Raw genomic sequence first — 24,593 nt, 5'->3', positions numbered from 1 at the left:
AGCAGAAAGCCAAATACAAGTTCTCATTAAAATAATTACCAAAGCCAAAACTTACCTTCCCTCCAGCTTGGCCCCGAACTGCAAAACAAAATAACGTTGATTCTTCTGCATTTCCTTCCATCTTAAACTGTGCAAAGCTAGCTGCATGTCCTTCAATGGGCTGAGACACTTTCCTATCTACAGAATATAGCTGCATAGCTCCCACCACACGATTTTGCTATAAAGGATCAAAGAGAATAACGTTTGAAGACCCATAAATCAAAAACTCTCAGATTCATCAAGTAATGAAATAATTAGAATGCTTTGTCATCTTTAGCAGGATTTATAATTATTTGTTACTTCATCTCTCACTGTAGATTTGATACTTCTTAACTTAAAATCAGCCCCAAACATTATCTTGTTAAAGCCTAACATAAATGTTTAAAATATGCCTCATATATGTCTTAAACAAAAAGGTATAGAAGCATTCATTCTGCAGTAAATACTCCATAATAAATCCCAAATCATTCTTACAGAAACTCAATTTCTACTCAATCTCCACAGAAGAGCTAAAAACGCTTGGTAAGAGCATTCTGAAATTATATGTCAGTATAGCAAGGGAGCGAGGAAGAAGAGAAGGGAGGGAGGAAGGAGAAGAGAAGGGATGGGAGGAAGAAAAAAAAAGTCTTCCAAAATAAGTGAAATTCAACAGGATTGAGTATAGAAAGACCTAATTTCAAAATCAAACTGCATTCTGGGCACAACCGTGTTCTAAACCTCTTCTTTATAAAAAGCTAGTTAAAATGTTACCTGTGCAGATATACCAGTCAGAAGTAACCACTTTTGTTTTGCATCTGTACGGTAATTGATAATCTGGCACCCTGCAAGGCTAGAATGGCGATCAAACATTTTCACTGGCTGAGACTCTCCTTCCATACTCCAGTGATAAACTGCATTATCCGTAACAAGAGCAACCGTATTCAAAGAGATCCATTTCCAAAAGGTGACATCATCAGTCATAGTATGAGCCTTCATTTTACTTTTCATTTCAATGTTAAAAATCTGAAGAGTTTTCCCAGCTAAAAACAAAATCAAGAATTATAAATCATTAAAAGAGTAAAGTTTAGAATGAATACCTACCTAGACTAGCTCTGTCACTTCCAAACAAAAATAGTTCTATTACGAGACGAGTTGCATCGATACAGCAGCAACCATTAAAGAGGTAACAGCTAAGACTAAGCAAACAATCTACATCTACGTTTTAAGCAAAAACTACATTACCTCTAATAAACACACTTTAAACAGATAGTATGACTTCCATGGAATTCTAAATCCCAACTGAAAATAAGCCTAATGAATAGTTTTCTTAACACTAATTGAAAACAAAGCTGTCACCTTCATACTTGTAATTAAGTATGTTTACTTTACACATAAACTTAGTTGCATGTACACAAGACAAAGCAACTCTGATAACAAACACATGGGGGAAAGAAAATGTACTTTTTTAAAGGCAGTCATCTCTCATCTAAATAAATCTTGTGGAAACTGCTTTTTAAAAAGAGGATCTGCTTCAATTCTGTCTTGTTGCCACTAGCACGTAAGAGAAGTGCCTGCTACATTTAACTGGCTTAAGATAACAAAGGGAAGGTAGAGGTGCTGGAGGAAAGGAGAGGGAGACAAAGGAAGAGGATAGTTTCAGATGCTGTTAATATACTGGAGATAAGAACAAAGTTCAAGCTTCATCCAATTAAGAAAGCAAGCATTTAGTTAAAAAAGGATGAAATTTGCCTTGAGTGTTAAGAGTCCACTGAGTCAGATGCAAAGGCTTGTACTTGTAGTTTGAAATCCATCAGTTCAAAATGTGATTTGGTATAAATTAATAGAGGCCAAAGCCTACAACTATCACTAGGCTATCAAGATTAGTCTTTAAAGACTAAGAAAAACACCATTCCTGAGACACAGAGAATCTGGCTCCCGAAGGACCAAAATTTTAAGATTCGGGTGCTGGGGGGACAAAGAAGGGGGGCAAAACATACAGCTTTGTACTACAACCCTCCGTACCACATGTGCAAAAATTTCTTTCATAAAATGAAGAATGTTATTCCCATCCCACACAGTATGTAAACCACAACCAGACTTGAAAAATTGTGAGAGTTACAGTCCTGTTTATAAAAAGAAGCCAAGGGGTTCAAAACTGGCTTCAGAGGGAAGCAGTATTTTGGAATGACTTACTTTCCTTTGCTGCCTTCCTCAACTCCCAGATTATTAGGTGTTGGAGTATATACGTAAGTGGGGTGGTCTGGGGAGGGGGACAAGGGATGACAGCTTGACTCCATAGTGCAGACATATAGGGACAAATCTATGATGCTATTGTACAATGCTCTGAAAATCTTTTCAATTTATTCTTTTTATAGAACAGGACAATAACTAATACAATCTAATTTAAGATAACTCACCATCTGCACACATAAGAAAGCATTAAGAAATGTGATAAGATAACAATAACATTAAAAATAGAAAAGAATTTTGGCAAAATTAAAATGATGGCCTTTTAATAGAGAGGCATGGGAACTGCTAAGGACCTGAATTTAAATTCTTTAAAGAGTCTGAAGGAAGCTTAATACCCTAAACAGAAGTAATAGAAGTAAAACACTTACTGTCACAAAACATCTGGTCCTATGTGAAAGCTGGACCACTTTTCCTCGAGATGAGATGAGTTTCTATCTTAGATATGTGATAGTGACTTATTTGTTTGAATATCCTAGTCCTACCCAACCCTATTCACTCTCCAACTAGTATTATTACTATATACAAAGTTTAAATCATGTAAAGAAAAGTCAAAGTTCAGCACCTCTAATAACTTAGTCACAAATTTATCAACAAATTACTGCGAACTTGAACTCTTCTTTCTTCTATCAAAATGAAAAACAAAGCAGGCAATCGAATGCCTTTTTAAGAGTCAGTTTGTCACCGAGCCCTCTTAAAAACATCTGTTTTAAAGGGTCAATTAGTCTCATTCTAAAGTTCAAAGGAATACAGCTTCCGTGACAGTCTAAGAGTCTTTGAACTCTGTTTAGACTTAAGCTGCACAGTTCCCTTGTTGGGACAATTAAAAAGTTAGTCTGAATAAACTCAAATACCCTTCACTCAAGAGCTTTAATATTCACCTAAATACAAACACACTTTAAACAATTACTGTAAATTCAAGCCATTTCTAGAACCCAATAATCTAAGTGAAACATAAGCCCGAAGTATAAAAAAAAAGCACAGAATCAAAGGCAAGTTTATCATCATAACAAAATTCTGCAATGTTTAGGTGCTAATATTAGTAAAGTATGTTCTATTCCAGAATATGAATCACTAATTTCTTTCCTCTGTAGAGAGATATGTTTAGCACAGTTTTATACTAGATACAAAATTTAAATGCATTTATTCTAAAACTTAAAATTATTCTAAGTAGATATATGTTAAGACATTCCACAGATACATTCCAAGTAAAAGTAATTAAAGTGGTTTAAATCAAGTTCGGTATTAGCAGATCTATTTTCTTTAACCAAACTTAATCAATATACTTAAAAAGGTAAACCCTAGTTATTGTACTTGCATAAATACATAGGAAGAGCTGGCTGGGCGTGGTGGCTCACGCCTGTAATCTCAGCACTCTGGGAGGCCGAGGCAGGCGGATCATGAGGTTAGGAGTTCGAGACCAGCCTGGCCAACATAGTGAAACCCCATCTCTACTAAAAATACAAAAAAACTAGCTGGGTGTGGTGGCAGGCACCTGTAATTCCAGCAACTCGGGAGGCTGAGGCAAGAGAATCGCTTGAACCTGGGGGGTGGAGATTGCAGTGAGCCAAGATCGTGCCATTGCACTCCAGCCTGGGTGACAAGAGTAAAACTCCGTCTCAAAAACAAACAAACAAACAAACAAAAAACAAAAAAAAACAAAAACATAGGAAGAGTTTTAAGGAAAACCCACATTCTTTTATACCTTTCAGTGCAATTACTTTGCTAGCTGGATTCATGATGGCGCTGTCTGCTGAAATTGGTCTTCGAATTGGATTACTTGGGTCATTCATATCAATGATTACCACCTGGGCCTGCTCTCCTACTTTTTCTCTAATGCAGATGAATTTGTCAGACTCCATAGTCAGGGTACTGAAGCCAATGTTTGCTGGGTTGATACCCAGGTTCTGGAGCTAGAAAAAATAATAAGAAACCATGTTACCAAGTGGATTCCAAAGACTTGACATTCATATATGCTCATCAACACAAATCCTCACTTAACATTAATGCTTCAAGGTCACAATAACATCTACATTATGTTAATTAAAGAGAGACTATTAATAGCCAAGTATTGGACCTTCTCTTCTTCGAACAAACATGCCATTCAACTGTTTCAAATAAGAGGTAGAACAAATACAGATGAAGTTAAAGGAAAGAGCAACATCTGCAAGGTAGCATGCATGGTTCAAGGGATTTGAGGTAATTGAGTTTCTTGATTTATTTTAAGACCTTGGAACTATTGGACCAGTCCTCTCTCACCCCCCTTAACATGTAGCAGTTATTTGTTCGCGCTTCAAGAAGCTGAAAAATTAAGTTACAAGCATAAAAAGATCTAAAATGTCACAGAATTCTTGATCTAAATAAAGGAACTTGAATAGCAAGAGCAAACAAGTTCTAATTCTGTGCAAAAAGTGCCAAAACAAAGATATGTAAGAGGGATCTTGTCAAAGGCTACACAGCTAAAGCAATGTGTACAAAGGAGGCAGGCGAGAGAATTCTCAACAGAAAGAGCATGTGGTAAAGCACAGAGACGTAAAAGTGTGGTTGGCTAAGGGAACTACAAGTACTTTTGTAACACTATAGGATTGAGGGAGTACACAATTAAGGTTAGAGAAATGAGCAAGGGCCAGACCAACAAGCTAAACATACCTCAGTAAGAATCCTGAGTTTATTCTACAGGCAAAGGGAGCTACTTAAGGATTTTAACAAGGAAAATAATGGAATTAGATTTGCTTTGTGTACTCAGAAAATACTAAAGTATCTGCTAAACAAATATAGTGGATCTAAAGATGGTAGGTCTTTGCAAACCAATTAAGTATGTAAGAACAAAAGTCACTTGTTACTAGGAAGAAATCTCTACCACAGTGGGTTATTAATACTCTGGGTGACTAACTATGGTGTAACAGATTAAGTCCTACTAAAAGAAGCTACATGGAGGCTTGATTTTATTAGCCTTGGCCAGACTAGTTTTATTCCCCTTTCCTCCAAAGGTAATATAATAAATTCGCATGGTACAAAATACACACACACACACACACACACCCCAGAAAAGAAAAAGCATGGAAAAAAAAAATCAAGTCTTTCTGTCACCCTTGTCCTCTAGTAATACAGTTTTCCTCCACAAACACCACCACTGTCACTATTATCTTATGGACTAAACCAGCCAAGTTAACTGTATTTTATTTAAATTCTCTTCTGAAACTCTTCTGCTAATAGTGCTTAAACATAACCAGGCCAGGCTCTGAATAAGATATAAGACTACAAGGCTACATTTTACTTTCTCTTCACTCTTCTATCTCAATTACTACTGGTATTAAGTTATTAATGTTATAACTCAGTTATAAAGTGTAGTTACAGTAACTCAGTCACTGAATATAGGGGCAAGAAGTCAAACAACTCTCTAACCATTAATACAAACATCGTAATAAAGTAGATTAACCTGCTTTACAAGCTCAAGTATATGCTGTAATGCAAGGCAAATACACTAGCTTTAAAGTATGTAACTTATAATGTATTTAGTTATAGTAAAGCCTTATAAACCATTAATTTTAACTTCTTCCTGACTTTAACTTTTCTTTTGAGACAGGATCTCACATCTATTTTTCTGAGTAGAGTGTCCTTAGACTCCTTAAGTTTAATTGATAATTAGCCTTTCCGATAATTGGAGAAAACATTCCAGTGGGCTCATAAAGTTCATAGAGCTATATACCTAAAAGCAGTAAGTTATCCTGTAAGAATCCTAAGCTACCCTGTAAGAATTCTATGTTTCTAAGTCTCTACCAAGCCTTCATCTAAGGCACTGAGTTTCACCTGTCACAGCTTAAGTCCCACAGTGTTTGAGGAAGTCGGAGTAAAAATAGTGTTAGTCAAATAGTGAAATTAAATTCAAAACCACAAAAGGAAGCAAACCACAGACACTACTAACTGAACCCCAAGTGATTCTAACAGATTCCTTCCTACTTCTCAACTTCAGAGGCAGGTGGAAGATGACTTTAAGAAAACACTATCAGAAAACAATGAGGAGGAAAAAGGAAAGTCAAAAACCTGTGTTTCCTATTCCTTGTTAGATCCCCAGAAAAAAAAAGCAGTAAGAAAAACACGCTGCATCAGTTAGCAATGACCTTCAGCCTCAGGGTATTTTACTTGTAAGAACAACAACAACAACAACAACAACAAAGATTTGGCCTGGCACCTTGGTTCACACCTATAATCCCAGCACTTTGGGAGGCTGAGATGAGAGGATCACTTGAGCCCAGGAGTTTGATACCAGCCTGGGCAACATAATGAGACCCCATCTCTGCAAAAACTTTAAAAAATAAGGTAAATAAAAGATCTGGCTTTAAAGTGACAGAGTTGCCTGCAACCCTAATCTATGTAATCCTTATATTACTTTCTCATTAAACATATGCTACTAAGAGAGCTATGCATATATATCTTTGATCTCCTTCAGGAATGTATTGGTACTAATCAAAATAGTCCATGTGGAATAGATATACTTTATTTAAAAAATGCAAAATTAAACAGGAGGCAAGTGACAAACTCTTTTTTTTTTTTTTTTTTTTTTTTGAGATGGAGTCTTGCTCTGTCGCCAGCCAGGCTGGAGTACAGTGGCTCGATCTCAGCTCACTGCAACCTGTGCCTCCTAGGTTCAAGTGATTCTCCTGCCTCAGCCTCCCGAGTAGCTGGGACTACAGGAGTGCGCCAACATGCCCGGCTAATTTTTTGTATTTTAGTAGAAATGAAGTTTCACCATGTTGGCCAGGATGGTCTCGATCTCCTGACCTCATGGTCCACCTGCCTCAGCCTCAGTCTAGACAAGTCAGTCAGCCTCAGTCTAGACAAGAACAGAAAAGTAGCCTGTAACCTGTAATTCCTTCTTTTCCTCTCTCCCTCAGCCTCTACTAGTGAATGTAGTGTTATTCTACTACGAATGCAGTTATTAGAACAACAGTGATATGGGTTACTTCCCTAGGATTTATGTCCCAGTTTGAGTTAAAACACCAGCAAACATGAACATAATTCTGAAGTTGCAAGTTTTTTTTTTTGAAACCGAGTCTCGCTCTGTCACCAGGCTGGAATGCAGTGGCATGATCTCGGCTTACTGCAACCTCTACCTCCCCAGTTCAAGCAATTCTCCTGCCTCAGCCTCCCAAGTAGCTGGGACTACAGGCGTGCACCACCACGTCCAGCTAATTTTTGTATTTTTAGTACAGATGGGGTTTGACCACGTTGGCCAGAATGGTCTCGATCTCTTGACCTCATGTTCCGTCCGCCTTGGCCTCCCAAAGTGCTGGGAATACAGGCATGAGCCACCGCGTCCAGCCGTGTCAAATTCTTAATAATGGCACATGTTTAAACATATTAAAAAAGCACACTTAAGTGGTGGTCATTTACACAACTGAACAGGACCCTGCTCCTTCCTATATAGCCTTCCTACTTGTGAGGAAAAAAAGACAGGAACTTCGGCTGGGCGTGGTGGCTCATGCCTGTAATCCCAGCACTTTGGGAGGCCAAGGGGGGGGTGGATCACGAGGTCAGGAGATCGAGACCATCCTGGCTAACACAGTGAAACCCCGTTTCTACTAAAAATACAAAATATTAGCCGGGCCCATGGTGGCACACGCCTGTAGTCCCAGCTACTCCAGAGGCTGAGGCAGGAGAATCGCTTGAACCCGGGAGGCGGAGGTTGCAGTGAGCCAAGACCGCCCTACTGCACTCCAGCCTGAGTGACAGAGCAAGACTTTGGCAAAAAAAAAAAAAGAAAAAAAAAAGAACTTCAAGTGACCATATTGGCTAACAGAAGGTTAAATTTGCTTCCACCTCTTCAAATAAGGTAGGTAAGATTGTTTTCCTTACTGATGTTCCTTTTGAGTGAGAATGTCTAGAACACTCAGCAATTCTTCCCATATTTTCCTGTTATATACTCAAAAGAGAAATATGCCAAAGGACACAATAATAGGACAAGTCACTCTTATTAACTGCAAGTCTGGTTTAGGTATACCCTTACAGTAGGAGCATGTAACAGGGTGGCCAAACTATATAACTATGTCTAGTAATATCAATATAGATTAAAACTTTTAAAATACAACATATTTTTAAACAGGTTTTATTTTCAAAACAGCACATAGTAACCATAAAGTATTCTCGGTCAGTTATAAAGGTGTGATGGCATATAAGCTATACCACAGAAACTGAATTGTATTTTTATTCTTTATTTATTGAGACAGGGTCTTGCCCTGTTGCCCAGGCTGGAGTGCAGTGGTACCACTGCAGCCTCGACCTCCCAGGCTCAAGTGATCTTCCTACCTCAGCCTCCTCAGTACCTGAGACTACAGGCGCCACCATGCCTGGCTAATTTTTTTTTTTTTTTTTTAAGAGACAGGTTCTCCCTATGTTACCCAGGCTGGTCTCGAACTCCTGGGCCCAAGTAATCCTCCCAGCTCGACCTCCCAGTGTTGGGATTACAGGTATGAACCACTGTACCCAGCCATAAACTGAATTATACACTATGGAACTAAGCATGGATAAAGTCAAAGGACATATACAACATTCTCTATAAACTTGCAGGTATTTTCAGAGGACATATCTGAAATACATGTAATATATCTGGATACATGTATCCAAACTACAGCTACATTTTATTATCCTCTCAATCTGCAAAATGCCATTAGTGTTGAAGCTGGAGATATCCTATTTTAACATATGCTTGGAAATTCCTATGATAAAGTTTTTTTTAACTTAAAAGAATTTTTATTTTGCTGTTATAAGAATATGGAGTCAATAAACTGGGTCCAAAAAAAGGGGCTTGTTTTTTTGAATAGTTATCATGTGCATACAGTAAAGCACTAAAATCTTACAAAAGGTTATACTATGAAAAGTCACCCACCCCGTCTTTCCAGTAATACCCTTCTCCCCTAAGCAATTAGAGATACTTTTGCATTTCAGAGTTATCCTGTAGCATATGAAAGTATGTATTTCCTCCGCCCTTTTCCAACAGAATGGCACAAGACACAAAAGTATACAAATAAACTGCTTCCTTGTTTTTACAGAAAAGCACCCAAACTTTGTAACTCATTTGGTTTCCAGATTCGATTTTGGTCTGCAAGTGGCACTACTTTAGGACTTGACACCAAAACCTGGATCTAAAAAGGCAATTAAACAAATTTATTCCCTATTTATTCTTTAAAACTCTGAAGTACCCTGGAGTTACATGTTATAAATGATTTTAAAATGCATCTCCTTCTTTCTCCATTCCAACTTCTATTAACAGGGGGAGGTGGGGAGTAAAAGGTAGGATTCTGTTTTTATGATAAGAAAATAGTACTTCGGCTTCCCCATAATCTAGAGCAGGGATCCCGAACCACAGGCCGCAGACCAGTATTCCGTTAGCAACTGGGCCACACAGAAGAGGGTGAGCAGCCAATGAGCAGACATCACCGCCTGAGCTCTACCTCCTGTCATTTCAGCCGCGGCATTAGATTCTCATAGGCACGCGAACCCTATTGTGAACTGTGCAAGCGAGGGATCTAGGTTGCTTACTCCTTATGAGAATCTAACGAATGCCTCGTGATCTGAGGTGAAACAATTTCATCTGAGACCATCCCACCCCCACTCCCACCCCCAACCGGTGGAAAAATTTTCTTCCACAAAACTGGTCCCTGGTGCCAAAAAGGTTGTGGACCACTGATCTAGAGAACACAGGCTGTGTTTATGTTTTCTCATATGAAACATTTGAGATGACAGTATCTATCTCAGAGGTGTGAAGATTTAATGTGAATGCAAAGAACAATGCCTGACATCTAACAGCTCAACAGATATTGCCTTCTGTTTTTTTTAAGAGACAGGGTCTTGCTCTGTCACCCAAGCTGGAGTGCAAGAGATAGGGTCTTGCTCTATCACCCAAGTTGGAGTGCAGTGATGTGATCATAGCTCACTGTATCCTTAAACTCCTGGGATCAAGCAACCCAGAGCTCACTGATATTAACTATTAATACATACAACATATCAGTACTTTAAGCCAGCTCAAGGTTAGCTTTTTTGCATTTGCATTTTATTATCTGCTTAATTCAGCTGTCCATAGGTTGGCTGAAACTCTGGGTGTGAATTTCTTTCAACTACTGATACTAGATTAGTGGTCTCTGGGTGCTTAACTGCCTCAGACACTATGAAATGCCTTTTTTTTTTTTTTAAGTTTGTTTTTGTTGGGGAAGTGAGGAGAAAAGGAAATTACACTTTAGGACTTCCAATTCTTTTTTTTCTCATACAGGGTTTTGCTCTGTGGCCCAGGGTGGAATTCAGTGGCACAATCATGGGTCACTGCAGCTTCAACCTCCTGGGCTGCTTAACTCAGCTGTCCATAGGTTGGCTGAAACTCTGGGTGTGAATTTCTTTTAACTACTGATAATAGATTAGCCTTCCAAATAGATGGTACCACCCATACGCCACCATGCCCAGCTAATTTTTTTTTTTTTTTGTAGAGATAGGTAGCACTTTGTTTCCCAGTCTGGTCTCCAACTCCTGGGCTTAAGGGATCCTCCCACCTCAGCCTCCCAAAGTGCTGGGATTACAGGCATGAGTCACTGTGCCCGGCTAAAAAAAAAATTTTTTTTTTTTTTTTTAAGAAACTTCAGGCTGGGCACGGTGGCTCATGCCTGTAATCCCAGCACTTTGGGAGGCCGAGGTGGGCGGATCATGAGGTCAGGAAATCGAGACTATCCTGGCTAACACAGTGAAACCCCGTCTCTACTAAAAATACAAAAAATTAGCCAGGTGTGGTGACGGGCGCCTGTAGTCCCAGCTACTCGGGAGGCTGAGGCAGGAGAATGGCGTGAACCCAGGAGGCGGAGCTTGCAGTGAGCCGAGATTGTGCCACTGCACTCCAGCCTGGGCGACAGAGCAAGACTCCGTCTCAAAAAAAAGAAAAGAAACTTCAGAGACATAACTGAAAGCAGTATGAGCTTTCTTGGATTCTGATTTAAACCAAACAACATTTAGGGACAATGAGGAAAATATGAATATGGACTGGTTTTCTGATATTGTTCTTAAATATCAGGGAGCTATAAATAATATTATAAGAAAATGTCCTGGCCAGGTATGGTGGCTCATTCCTGTAATTCCAGCACTTTGGGAGGCTAAGGTGGGTGGATTACCTGAGGTCAAGAGTTCAAGACCAGCCTGGCCAACATGGCAAAACCCGTCTCTACTAAAAATACAAAAAAAAAAAAAAAAAAAAGAATTAGCCGGGCATGGTGGTGGGCACCTGTAATCCCAGCTACTCGGGAGACTGAGGCAGGAGAATCGCTTGAACCTGGGAGGCAGAGGCTGCAGTGAGCCGAGATCGTGCCATTGCACTCCAGCCTGGGCAACAAGAGTGAAACTCCATCTCAAAAAGAAAAAGAAAGAAAATGTCCTTATTTTCTAAAGATGCAAGCTGAAGTATTTACAGGTAAAATATGATAGCCTGACTTTATTTAAAATGTTTAAGCAAAAGAAACAAATACAAGCAAATACAAGACTGGGTATGGTGGTTCACACCTGTAATCCCAGTGCTTTGGAGGTTGAGATGGGAGGATAGCTTGAGGCCAGGAGTTCGGTTCGAGACCAGCCAGGGCAACAAGGGAAGCAGAGGTTGCAGTGAGCTGAGATCGCGCCACCGCACTCCAGCCTGGGCGACAGAGCAAGACTCTGTCTCCAAAAAAATAAAAAATAAAAATAAAAAACACATCAGCAATGAGACTCAGAAATCTACGTTGAATGCTCATCAGTTTTTAATGGTTTAAACTTTGTTTTTCCTGTCTTGGTTTTAAAAATATACTCCATTTGATTGTAAATATGGAAAATGGAAAGGGAAAAAAAGTATCCATCCTTACTTGAGAGGGAGAAAAGAAGCATGCCTAGGTGCTCCATGAAAGGTTAAGGTGATTTAACACACATCAAGCACTTAGTGTGGGAGCACAGAGCACTCCATTATTTGATGAACTTCTAGTTCTGGGACTCTGGTATTATGATATAGACTGTTTTTTTTTTTTTTTTGAGACGTAGTTTCGCTCTTGTTGCCCAGGCTGGAGTGCAATGGCACGATCTCGGCTCACAGCAACCTCCACCTCCTGGGTTCAAGCCATTCTCCTGCCTCAGCCTCCGGAGTAGCTCAGGCTGGTCTCGAACTCCCGACCTCAGGTATCTGCCTGCCTTGGCCTCCCAAAGTGCTGGGATTACAGGCATGAGCCACCACGCCTGGCCGATATAGATTGTTCTTAAACAGACTGGTTTTAGCATCATGCTACTGTTATATACTCAAACCTTACCTGGGCCAATTCGCTTTGTTCACATGCTCCTAAAGACAGAATGGGGAAACCCTGATACATCAAGGAATCAGGAAACTTAATGGTGTTGTATGAGCATCTTAACAGAATATATTAGTGATCAAACTATGAAAATATTGTTAAGAGGACCAAAGAGGCCATGGTCCTATTAATATATTTAATTCAATACTATATACCTTAAGAAGGGCAGAAAATGCTAGCTTAAGACATACAACCAAATAAAACCATAATTTTTTCAAGGCCCAATTCTTAAACTATCTAAAGACAACTCTCCATTAGCACCAAGGCACACTCTCAGCAATCATTCACAATCTATCTGTTTGTGCCTACAGACACCACATAATTAAAGGAGTAATAGGTTTGCTTTGAGCCTACTAATTTCAACCAGCAGTTCTCACATCTGATTAGTTAAGAATAAACTCATTGGAAATTGGCTTCTCTGTAAGTATACCTAAGGAGTTTGCTTCCTAATGAATCATAGACTTGTAATATAACTCATTTACCAGCTTTATCAGCTGAAAATCAAACTACATGAAAACTGGTTTATGACAGCATTACTAAGTACTTATGTTTCACAATTATTGCTTGGCTTCACATTTTCCAGATCCTCCTTGTTTCATCTGAATAGGGAAAATGTAAAGGAAGTATGTATGAGCTACTGTTTTTCAGATGGAGCTATTTTCTGCAAATGAATCTTGTATCTTACCAAGGACTTTAGAAGTGTTACCACTATAGAGTTAATAGGTCAACAATCTGAGAGACCTGCTGATACTTGTATGATATTCTGATACCATTCATCTCTCAATACAAGCATTTTTAAGTCAGTACTTAAAGATTTGGTTAACTTCCTAACCCAAGTATTTCACTAAACATAATTTCCTTTAAAAGCTCCTAAACATCCTCTACCTTCTCTAGTATCAGTCTCGGTGAAAAAAGATGCTGACAGCAGTCACTTCATTGAGCCCTTCCTGGAAACTAGCAGAATGTCAAATAAAAACTGCAGTTGCTGTATTCTACAGGAAATAAGAAATGCTGAGAATGCAGCATTCCTTTAGTTCTTCCATCAACAGGATACCAACCACTGTTTTCTGTAGGCTCCACAGATTTCAAGCAACAAATAAAAATGCCTTTAACCCTTGCTGTCCCCACATTTAAACATATAGTTTTTTTCTACTCCATGTTAGCCTTTGAGAGAATCATTGTCTCTTAGAATTTTTGATTCTGGTCACAAACTCCAAATTTAAGCAATATATTCAGGAAGCAACCACAGTTGGAGAGAGGTTGTCAGACTATTATTAGCTTTGGTAAACTACCAGGAGACTCAAAGAATTTTTCCTACTTGTAATCAACTGCTGATTGGAAATTTTCAAAAACTTTATATTTAATGCATTCTTAAAAAATAAGCCAATAATTAGATGATATCAGATCAATTAGGCCAATGTTAACCAAGCTGCAGGGAAATACAGGAGTTTTTATGCCCCAAATCTTGGAGATGGATATGACTTACCAAGATTATGCCCCCCGTATAAATGCAATTCAGCAGCACAAAACAACCACAGCTACATTCAATGGCAGGGGTGAGAAGTTGTGCAGAATATATCCAAACCTACCGAATGGGCTTACTTTGAGGGTTCAAGGCCAGGCGTAGTGGCTCATGCCTGTAATCCCAGCACTTTTGCAGGCCAAGGTGGGAGGACCTCTCGAGCCCAGGTGTTCAAGACCAGCCTGGGCAACATGGCGAGACCCTGTCCCTACAAAAAATAAAAAAACTGGCCAGGCGTGGTGGTGTGCACCTGTAGTTCTAGCTAGTTGGCAGGCTGAGGTGGGAAGATTGTTTGAGTCCCGGAGGCAGAGGCTGCAGCAAGCTGTGACTGCACCCCTGCACTTCAGCCTGGGTGACAGAGCAAGACCCCATCTCAAAAAATATATATAATACTTATTGCTGACTTAGCATAAAGGATGTTATAAATGAATGTAACCAGGGAGACATTAAAGGCTTGGTTTCCTGATATGAATAAAACATCTGGACAGTCTCCTTAATATTCAAGTTACAAAGATCCTTGATAAACTTCATTCTACGACACAACTTCCCAGCGACTTCACAAAATGTACATTTAAGTGGGAGCCTAGTGTTACATTCTGTCAACCCCATCACTATTGTACATATTCATGTATCTTTCTACCCTATACTGAGGGACCTGCCAGGAAATTAGACATTATGCTCTATCCCACATTATTCTAGTTAGATCAATCATTTAAAGCATACTCAGTCTACCAGGTGCTACAAGTTATAAGACTAGAACCATTTTATTTTACAATTGAGTCACTAGAGTATTTTTTTTTCTTTTTTTGAGATGGAGTCTCGCTCTGTCGCCCAGGCTGGAGTGCAATGGCACGATCTCAGCTCACCACAACCTCTGCCTCCCGGGTTCAAGCCATTCTCCTGCCTCAACCTCCTGAGTAGCTGGGACTACAGGCATGCACCACCACGCCCAGCTAATTTTTGTATTCTTTCAGTAGAGACGGGGTTTCACCATGTTGGCCAGGCTGGTGGTCTCAAACTCCTGATCTCAAGTGATCCACCCACCTTGGCCTCCCAAAGTATTGGGATTACAGGAGTGAGCCACTGCACCCAGCCTGGAGTGTTTTCCTGTGAGCTTAAATGCCACAAATACTGTTTTCAAATGAGTGAATGAATTAACAAACCATCAGCATGAGGAGTTACAGATTATCTCAAAATGATTTAATATTAACAAATTCAGGGAGTTCAAAATGACATTAAAATGATTAAAATGACATTAAAATGATTAAAATGACAACCACTATGATTTGCTTTCAATTAATACATATTGAGCATCCATTATTTAGCAACTTAACACAAACTCAATATTTTAAGTACAATTTTTGTGTGAAACTGTCCCCTTTGCTTATTTTGTGCTAAGATTATAACTTTGTCATTACTAGTGAGGAAACAACCTATAGGAGAAAAAACAGGTTTTAGGCTCTCAGAGGCTCTTTGGGGGTTCAAATTGTGATTCATGTCTCCTAAAAACAAGTGAAGACACTTTCCATCTCAAAAACTATAGACACTGCTTCACTATCTAAAATTCAGGGTTAAAAAACTAGTATTACTCTGATTTTTTTGGTCAGGAAGAGGATGTGCCCTAGATGCTTATAGTTTTAGGGATTTTTTTGTTTGTTTTTGAGACAGAGTCTCGCTCTGTCGCACAGGCTGGCATGCAGTGGCACAATCTTGGCTCACTGCAACCTCCAGCTCCTGGGTTCAAGCAATTCTTGTGCCTTGGCCTCCCGAGTTTGTTTTGTTTTTTTAAATTCATGGTATTACAACTTCCTCAGGCCTGTTCCAAACACTAAGCCCTTTTAATTTTGGTTCTTTCAAATTACAAAAGTTTTCTTTCATTGAAAAGAGCTTCCATTCCAATTATTTTGGTTTCTAAAAATCTTTTTTTTTTTTTTTTTGAGATGGATTCTCGCTCTTTCGCCCAGGCTGGAGTGCAGTGGAGCTATCTTGGCTCACTGCAAGCTCCGCCTGCTGGGTTCACGCCATTCTGCTGCCTCAGCCTCCCGAGTAGCTGGGACTACAGGCACCCGCCACCGCGCCCGGCTAATTTTTTGTATTTTTAGTAGAGACGGGGTTTCACCGTGTTAGCCAGGATGGTCTCGATCTCCTGACCTCGTGATCCGCCCGCCTCACCCTCCCAAAGTGCTGGGATTACAGGCGTGAGCCACCACACCCAGCCCGGTTTCTAAAATTCTTAAATTTGTAACCTATTCTGTCACACACACACACACACACACACCACTTTTACTTAATTCTGGGATTTACTTCTAAACTAAAATCTTTTTTTTTTTTTTTTTTTTGAGATAGGGTCTCACTCTGTCCGCCAGGTTTGAGTGCAGTGGCATGACTTCAGCCTACTGCAACCTCCACTTCCCAGGTTCAGGTGATCCATCCACCTCAGCCTCCCAAGTAGATGGGACTACAGGCGCATGCCACCACACCTGGCTAATTTTTTATTTTTTGTAGAGATAGGGTTTTGCCATGCTGTCCAGGCTAGTCTCGAATGCCTGGGTTGAAGCAATCCACCTACTCTGGCCTCCCAAAGTGATGGGGTTATAGGCATGAGCCACTGCATCCAGCCTAAATTCAAAATCTTTTTAAAAAATCTTATTACTCCTTCCACATTGCTGATTCATTCCACAGAGTATGAATTCCAGTTCTGCTCTTAACTGATTTCAGAACCAATTGTTTCTGTATGTTTTCTGTTATTACATCCCATTATCTCCATAGGTCTTTCTGTTCCTTTTACATCAACTTTTGCTGCATGCCACAGATGATGTCAACAATTTTCTAAAGTTTTCTTTGCAGAAAAAAATTTGTAGTATTTCTTCAGATCTCTCCCTAGCTCTGTAGTTTTCCCAATAATCATATACTTAAAAAATGCCTGAGCAGCTACTGTGTGCCAGACACTACACTAATGCAGAGAGTTCTACAGCAAATGAGACACTCCCACTCAGTATACGTAACAGGTACACAGCAATTACAAAAATGCCATGAAGTTACAGGGATGTATGCCTAGCACAGATACATGTAGGGGTATATGCAGTGTCTCAGAAGAAATGGAAACAATCTGAAACAGGATACACAATATAAGGGAAGGCAGGGCTACAGAGTTTGGGAGCAGACACACAGAATTAAAAATACCATATAGGCCCAAATAAGGTACTTATTTTCCCAATTAGACGAATCATCCCAACACCCCAAAAAGCTGTCAGAAGATGTGAAGAAAATGGAACTCTCATATATTTCTAGTGGGCATGTCAAATGGTGCCACCACTGTGGAAAACGGTTTCGTGGTCTCTCAAAAAGTTGAAACAGAGAAATTACCATATGACCCAGCAATTCCACTTCTAAGTATATATCTAGAAGAACTGACAACAGGCATTCAAACAAAAACTTGTACATGAATGTTTGCAACACCACTAGTCACAATAGCCAAAAGGTAGAAAGAACCCAAATGTCCACCAACTGATGAAAGGACAAATAAAACACTGATATATCCATTCAGTAAAGTATTATTCAGTCATAAAGGAATGAAGTCTGATATATGCTATAACATGGATGCTTAGTGAAAGAAGTTAGAAACAAACGGTCCTTTATTGTATAATTCCATTTATGTGAAATATCCAGAACAGGTAAATCCATAGAGACAAAAAGCAAATTAGCAGTTGCTAGCGGATGGGAGGAGGGGGATGGGAGAGGGACTGCTTCACGTGTATGGGGTCTCCTTTTGGGGAGATGAAAATGTCTTGGAACTAGATACAGGTGTTGGCTGCACGACACTGTGAATGCACTAAATACCATTAAATTGTTCACTTTAAAATGGTTAATTTTGTTATGTGAGTTTTATCGCAATTGAAAAAGTTTTGATCCCTTTCCATTATAAACTCTTAGGGATTAGATATATTTAATGTACAATTCAACTAGTCATTTCGCTTACTTTACAGACATTTAAAATTATAAAATTAGGCCAGGCACAGTGGCTCCCGCCTGTAATCCCAGCACTTTGGGAGGCAGAGGCAGGCAGATTGCTTGGGCTCAGGAGTTCGAGGCCAGCCTGGGCAACATGGCCAAAGCCCATTTCTACAAAAAAATACAAAAATTGGCTGGGTGTGGTGGCACACGCCTGTAGTCCTAGCTACTTGGGAGGCTGAGGTGAGAGGATGGCTGGAGCCTGGGAAGTCGAGGCTGTGGTAAGCCATGATCTCGCCACTGTACTCCACTTGAGACAGAGCAAGACCCTGTCTCAAAAAACAAAACAAAACACACAAAATTATATTTAAACTCTGCATAAGCATTTTTGACATCAGCACTGGAAAGTCATCTCCATTTCACAATGCTTTTCAAAAATCCATTACAGAGCAATCATACTGGTGCAGTTTTGTAACATCAAATCTATTTGTGTTATCAGGAGAGTTGTTTTTCTCTTATCTTTCTATGTAAATTATGATCTCTAGGCTGGGTGTGGTGGCTCATGCCTGTAATCCCAGCACTTTGGGAGGCTGAAGCAGGCGGATCACAAGGTCAGGAGTTCGACACCAGCCTGGACAACATGGTCAAACCCCATCTCTACTAAAATTACAAAAATCAGCCAGGCATGGTGGCGGGCACCTGTAATCCCAGCTACTTGGGAGGCTTAGGCAGAAGAATCGCTTGAACCCGGGAGGCAGAAGTTGCAGTGAGCCGAGATCATGCCACTGTACTCCAGCCTGGGTGACAGAGCAAGACTCCATCTCAAAAAAAAAAAAAAAAAAAAAAAAAAAAAAAAAAAAAAAAATTATGATCTCTAGAAACATGCCCGAATGGACTGCTTTTCACGGGATATTTAAATCATCTGCTTATAACATCCAACAGTTCCAACTGTGAGGCCATACACAGGAGAATTTTAGATGTGTAAAATTTGTCTCTCACTAATCCAGTTGATTTCAAGCCTACAGCAGCCTTTGCCAAACAGCATTCTGGTGCTCAGAACAGAAGCAACTGTGAGAGGACACAATACTATGGAGATTCAGTAAGGCTTTTAATAAGGAGACTCTTTCCTGAGGATATCTGTGGTAAAATAAAGAAACCTGCCTTAGATTTTCATAGTTCAATATGACCAAATATAGAATATTGCAGAGACTGGAGAAAAGAGATGGGTTTTTGTAAACCATGTTCTCTCTACACGTTTTTCCCCCTTATTATTCATCTTTAAATAATGAGATCTATCCAAAGTCAGCTGTTTGCCAAGCAGAGCATATATATTGACAGTCTTTAGCTTCAGTCTGTCCACTTTGGTGGTTTTTTTTAAGCCACCCTTCTCAGATGAGCAGCTAATCAGAAATAAATGCAAGTTGGCCAGGCACGATGGCTCACGCCTGTAATCCCAGCACTTTGGGAAGCTGAGGAGGGTAGATTATTTGAGGTCAGGAGTTTGAGACCAGCCTGGCCAACATGGTGAAACCCCATCTCTACTAAAAATACAAAAAAAATTCGCCAGGCATGGTGGCGGGCCCCTGTAGTCCCAGCTACTCAGGAGGCTGAGGCAGGAGAATTGCTTGAACCTGGGAGGCGGAAGTTGCAGTCAACCAAGATTGCACCACTGTACTCCAGCCTGGGCAACAGAGTCAACTCCCAATCCAATTCTGGTTTTTTCGTCTTCTATGACTCCCAGTTTCAACCTAGGGTCATGAAAAACTGTCATCCCTGAGACCCCCAGTGTGCATCACTGAGGAACTCCAGAAATCGATGGATGCAGAAAATGAGAAATTAGAGAGTCTGGTGTAACTTCAAGATCTTGGCTTCAATAACTGGGTAGATGGTAGTTTTTCTCCTTTAGTACGGCACATATATTCAACTCAAGTGGACAAAGGGAAACTCTTCCAGAGTGGAGGGGAAGAACTAATATTCGAGTGCCTGTAAGGGGTTAAGGGGCTAAATATTATACTACAAATACAAAAACATACTGTAGTCTAACTTTAAAATTGCCAGGAAATATTGTTTTAATAAATGAGGAAGTAGAGACAAGTTGAAAACCTGACATAATCAATAGATAAGCCCAGATTAAACATCTGAGACATTTTCCAGAATAGCACACTGCAGAGTTTTTTAATGTGACAAAATATGGCTTTAATGGATCTGGTTCCTATTCTTTCAGCAATAATCTTTAAAACCGTCTTACTTCAGAACTTGAAGAAAATCCTTATTTACCTAAGGATTAGGAACAAGAAGTATTAACAGTACTGGCAGTCTGCCTCCCAAGCACAACCCTACAAGTCTGTAACCATTTTCCTTTCTACCATGATGCTACTCAAAATGAGCAAATATATTCCATTGTCACCTTCATTTCCTATCCCTTTCATGCATAACTGCCTTCGTTGAGTTCAAGCTTCTATTTCTTGGCATAAACACAAAAACATGAATTTACAGTAAAATAGAAAGCAGAAGTTTCCTCCTTTCACAAGTGGCTTCAGACTGGAACACACTCATTCTTTTCAGTAAGAAAAAGTCTACAGAAAAGTGTGACAAGTTCAGTCTTATGAGAGGGATGCAGACAATCCTGCTTACAAGTTAACCGGATCCCAATCATCCTGCACAATTTTCCAATAGGAAACAGGATAAAGTCCTTAAAAAAGATAACAGCTAAATAATCATTCAAGGCATAAAGTCAGATGTTAGTTTGCTGTCTCCTACTTTTCTCATAATATAAAAAATATTTCCCGATAAACAAACAACAGTACTACTAGAATCAAAGAACATCACAGCATAGATATAAACAATTGTGGTACATTTTGCAATTCAAATGATACAGACCATTTACCAAATGAGGCAATGAGCCAAATGAAAGAATAAATATTAAAAGTCTGACTGCTCACTAGCTGTGTGACTCTAAAAGTTACCTACTATGAACTTCAGTTGCCCAATCTCTACAATAAGGCTAATCTGACCTAAGCCCAAGGGTTCTCTTGCTAATTAAATGAGATAATAAACATTAAATATTTAATACAGTTCTTGGCACGTAATAGGTGCTCAAACAACTATAATGGCCCATGTATTTTGATTTTATGGATTAGATTACAGGACAATTAAGATTTGAATAGTTACTGCCTCAAAAATAGGACAAGGCTTGGTGTCTCACACTTGTAATTCCAGCACTTTGGGAGGCTGTGGCAGGTGGACTGCTTGAGCCCGGGATTTTGAGACCATCCTGGGAAACATGGCAAAACCCCGACTCTACAAAAAAATACAAAAATTAGCCGGGTTTGGTGGCGCACGCCTGTAGTCCCAGCTATTTAGGGAGCGGAGGTGGGAGGATTACCTAAGCCCGGGGAGGTCAAGGCTGCAGTGAGCCTTGATCATGCCACTGCACTCCAGCCTGGGCAACAGAGTGAGACCCTGTCCCCACCCCCCAAAAAAAGTAGGACAAAAATATCTTAAATTATGTCTTAATTTAAGGAGATAATACAAAAGAAGAGACTCACAAAAGTCTGACAGATGGGTTTTGCATAACACATTTAGGTCCAAGCTTTCAGCCATCTTTTGAGTTAAGAGCATTAGCCATAAGCACTTAACCAAGAAGCAAAGACAAGACACCCAGAGCTGTAAACTTTGCTGTGGCTCAGAAGACAGGTTTATTTCATGAAGTAGTTTTGGCATGGCATATAGTGCATGAACTTAGAGAAACAGCCTCATTCTAATATACAGGACTAAAATATCAGCCATGAACCTACTGCTCATCTAAGTGAGAAGATTCACTTCAACACTACCACCCTAAAAAAGGACACATACAACACATACAATAACTCTAACAATCGCCTGACCGGCATTCCATATGGGTATTTTATCCGATATGATTCATTAAGTTTTTTTTTTCAAATATGTCTGTTCAAGGAACCCTAATTTAAAATGTACCAGTGGCACACAATGAGACTCGTGGAACATAATAAAAGATTTATTTAAAAGTTTCTTTTTGGGGGGCAGTTTCAGAGTGTAATCAACTTTGTATCATATCAATATTTGTATTAAACTGTGCACAATATCAAATGTTCGAACACATAAAAGATCCACAATCAAGTAGACAACATCAATGGTTGGAATAACAAGTGTACAGCCTTTGCCAACTCATCAGTGGAAGCATGAATGCAAGGTGTAGTCCATCTTGTTTACCACCTTGTCCCTAGAGTCTAACACAGTTCCTCATCTGCAGTAAGTACTCAAATCTTAGGTAAATGTGTTAACCCCAAATACTTATACACCATAAAACACTGGATCTGCAAATGAATATTGTGTCATTGGTTGAGATATCTGAATAAAATGTACTGGACAAAAATTATTTAGCCAATAATTAATGCTCCTAAAATGCTACGTAAAGTACTTTCACATACATGATCTCAGATCCTCATAATAACTTTGTGAGATAAGTATGCCCATTTCCCAGAGAAAAAGAAGCAAGAGGTTAGACTTAACCTGTGTTGTCCAATATGGTAACCACAAGTCACAACCTACATACCATAATGAGCACTTGAAATGTGGTTACCGTAATTTTAAAGTAATTAAAATTAAATAATAACCAGTAAGTGATTCAATTACTGGAAAACTTAAGTATGTTTGGGATCACTGAAGTATTGCATATCTGCTTTCCTTTTTCTTCATTTTTGTTTGTTTAATATAGAGACGAGGTCTTAACTCTGTTACCCAGGCTGGTCTTGAATTCCTGGGCTCAAACAATGCTCCTACCTTGGCTCACAAAGTGCTGAGTTTACAGGCATGAGCCACTACCCCCAGCCCCAAATCTGCCTTTCTAACTGTAAATTTTATGAACTCTAAATACGGACCAGGATTTCCAAAGAAAATAGGGTCTGAATTGATATATGCTCTAAGTACAAAATATACATAGCCGGGCACGGTGGCTCACACCTGTAATCCTAACACTTTGGGAGGCCGAGGCAGGCATTTCACGAGGTCAAGAGATTGAGACCATCCTGACCAACATGGTGAAACCCCATCTCTACTAAAAATACCAAAAATAAAAAATAAAAAAATAAAAAAAAAATAGCTGGGCGTGGTGGCACGCGCCTGTAGTCCCAGCGACTCGGGAGGCAGAGGCAGAAGAATCACTTGAACCTGGAAGGCGGAGGTTGCAATGAGCCGAGATCCACCATTGCACTCCAGCCTGGCGACAGAGTGAGACTTTGTCTCAAAAAAAAAGAAAAAAAAACCACACACACTAGATTTAGAAAATTTAGTATGAAAAAGAATGTAAGGTATCTCATTAGTAAATTTTATACTGATTACATATTGAAATAATACTTTGCATATCCCAAGTTAAATAAAATATATTAAATTTAATTTTATCTGGGCATGGCATGGTGACTCATGCCTGTAATCCCAGCACTTTGGGAGGCCAAGGCGAGCAGATCACTTGAGCCCAATAATTTGAGACCAGCCTGAGCAATATAGCAAGACTCTGTCTCTACCAAAAAAACCCAGAATTAATTAATTTTATGTTTTTTCACTTTTAATATGGCTGCTAGAAAACTTTAAAAATTATTTATATGAGGCCAGGAGCAGCAGCTCATGCCTATAATCCCAGCACTTTGGGAGGTCGAGGTGGGCAGATCATTTGAAGTCAGGAGTTGAAGACCAGCCTGGCCAACATGGTAAAACCCCATCTCTACTAAAAATGGAAAAATTAGCCAGGCATGGTGGCAGACACCTAAAATCCCAGCTACTCGGGAGGCTGAGGCAGGAGAATCACTTGAACCTGGCAGGTGGAGGTTGCTGTGAGCCGAGATCGCACCACTGCACTCTAGTCTAGGTGACAGAGGACAGAGTGAGACTCTGTCTCAAAAAAAATAAAAAATAAAATAAATAAAAAAGTGTGTGGCTCATATTATTTTTCTATTGGACAGCATTTGTTTCAACAACCCCTAAAGCCCTCCCTGTTCTGTCTACTATACCACATTGTTAATCTATAAACAAGTAGAGAGAACTCACCTCTCTGGGCCTAAGTCCAACAGACAAAAAGCACTCTAGGATACTGTATAACTTCTTTTTTTAAGGTCAATTATCCAATTTCTTTGAAATATTTTGTGTCAGAAGACTCAGGTACACATCCCATTCGGACAGCATTCCCACTACTTTATGAGTCTCACTTTTTAGAAAGGTGTCTGGGGGAATTGAGTGAAGATCTGAAAGTACCTAGCCAAATTTACAGCACATAATAAGGTCTCAAGAAGTCTGCTGCTAGTCATTGTTCATCACCACCACTTTCCAAGACAGACAGTATTCAGTTAAAACTTTTGAACAATGAGTGTTTTAATTTTAGCTAACGAAATATTCTAAATACATAAACATGAGTGGTGAGATAAATCTTCAAACTTACAAAACACATCAGCATGGCCTATAATTGTGCAGTCCAATGTAGGAGTCAATTGTCACATGTG

General features: G+C 39.6%; 1 protein-coding gene across 2 annotated transcripts in view; it reads right to left on the bottom strand.

Annotated features, from left to right (window-relative positions):
- Positions 1-24,593, bottom strand: part of CLTC (clathrin heavy chain) — a 77,893-nt gene that overhangs the window by 46,485 nt on the left and 6,815 nt on the right. For both annotated transcript variants that reach the window (XM_008970551.5, XM_003817354.6), the window contains exons 2-4: positions 3,971-4,178; positions 790-1,058; positions 56-217 (exon numbers count right to left, since the gene is read on the bottom strand). In XM_008970551.5, coding sequence (XP_008968799.1) covers positions 56-217; positions 790-1,058; positions 3,971-4,178 — 639 coding nt within the window. The remainder of the gene's footprint in view (positions 1-55; positions 218-789; positions 1,059-3,970; positions 4,179-24,593) is intronic.

This window comes from Pan paniscus, chromosome 19, assembly GCF_029289425.2.
Source record: "Pan paniscus chromosome 19, NHGRI_mPanPan1-v2.0_pri, whole genome shotgun sequence".
In the NCBI taxonomy this organism is placed as follows: Eukaryota; Metazoa; Chordata; class Mammalia; order Primates; family Hominidae; genus Pan; species Pan paniscus.
Note: the sequence above shows the minus strand (reverse complement) of the source record. Positions and strands in the feature narration are given on the sequence as shown.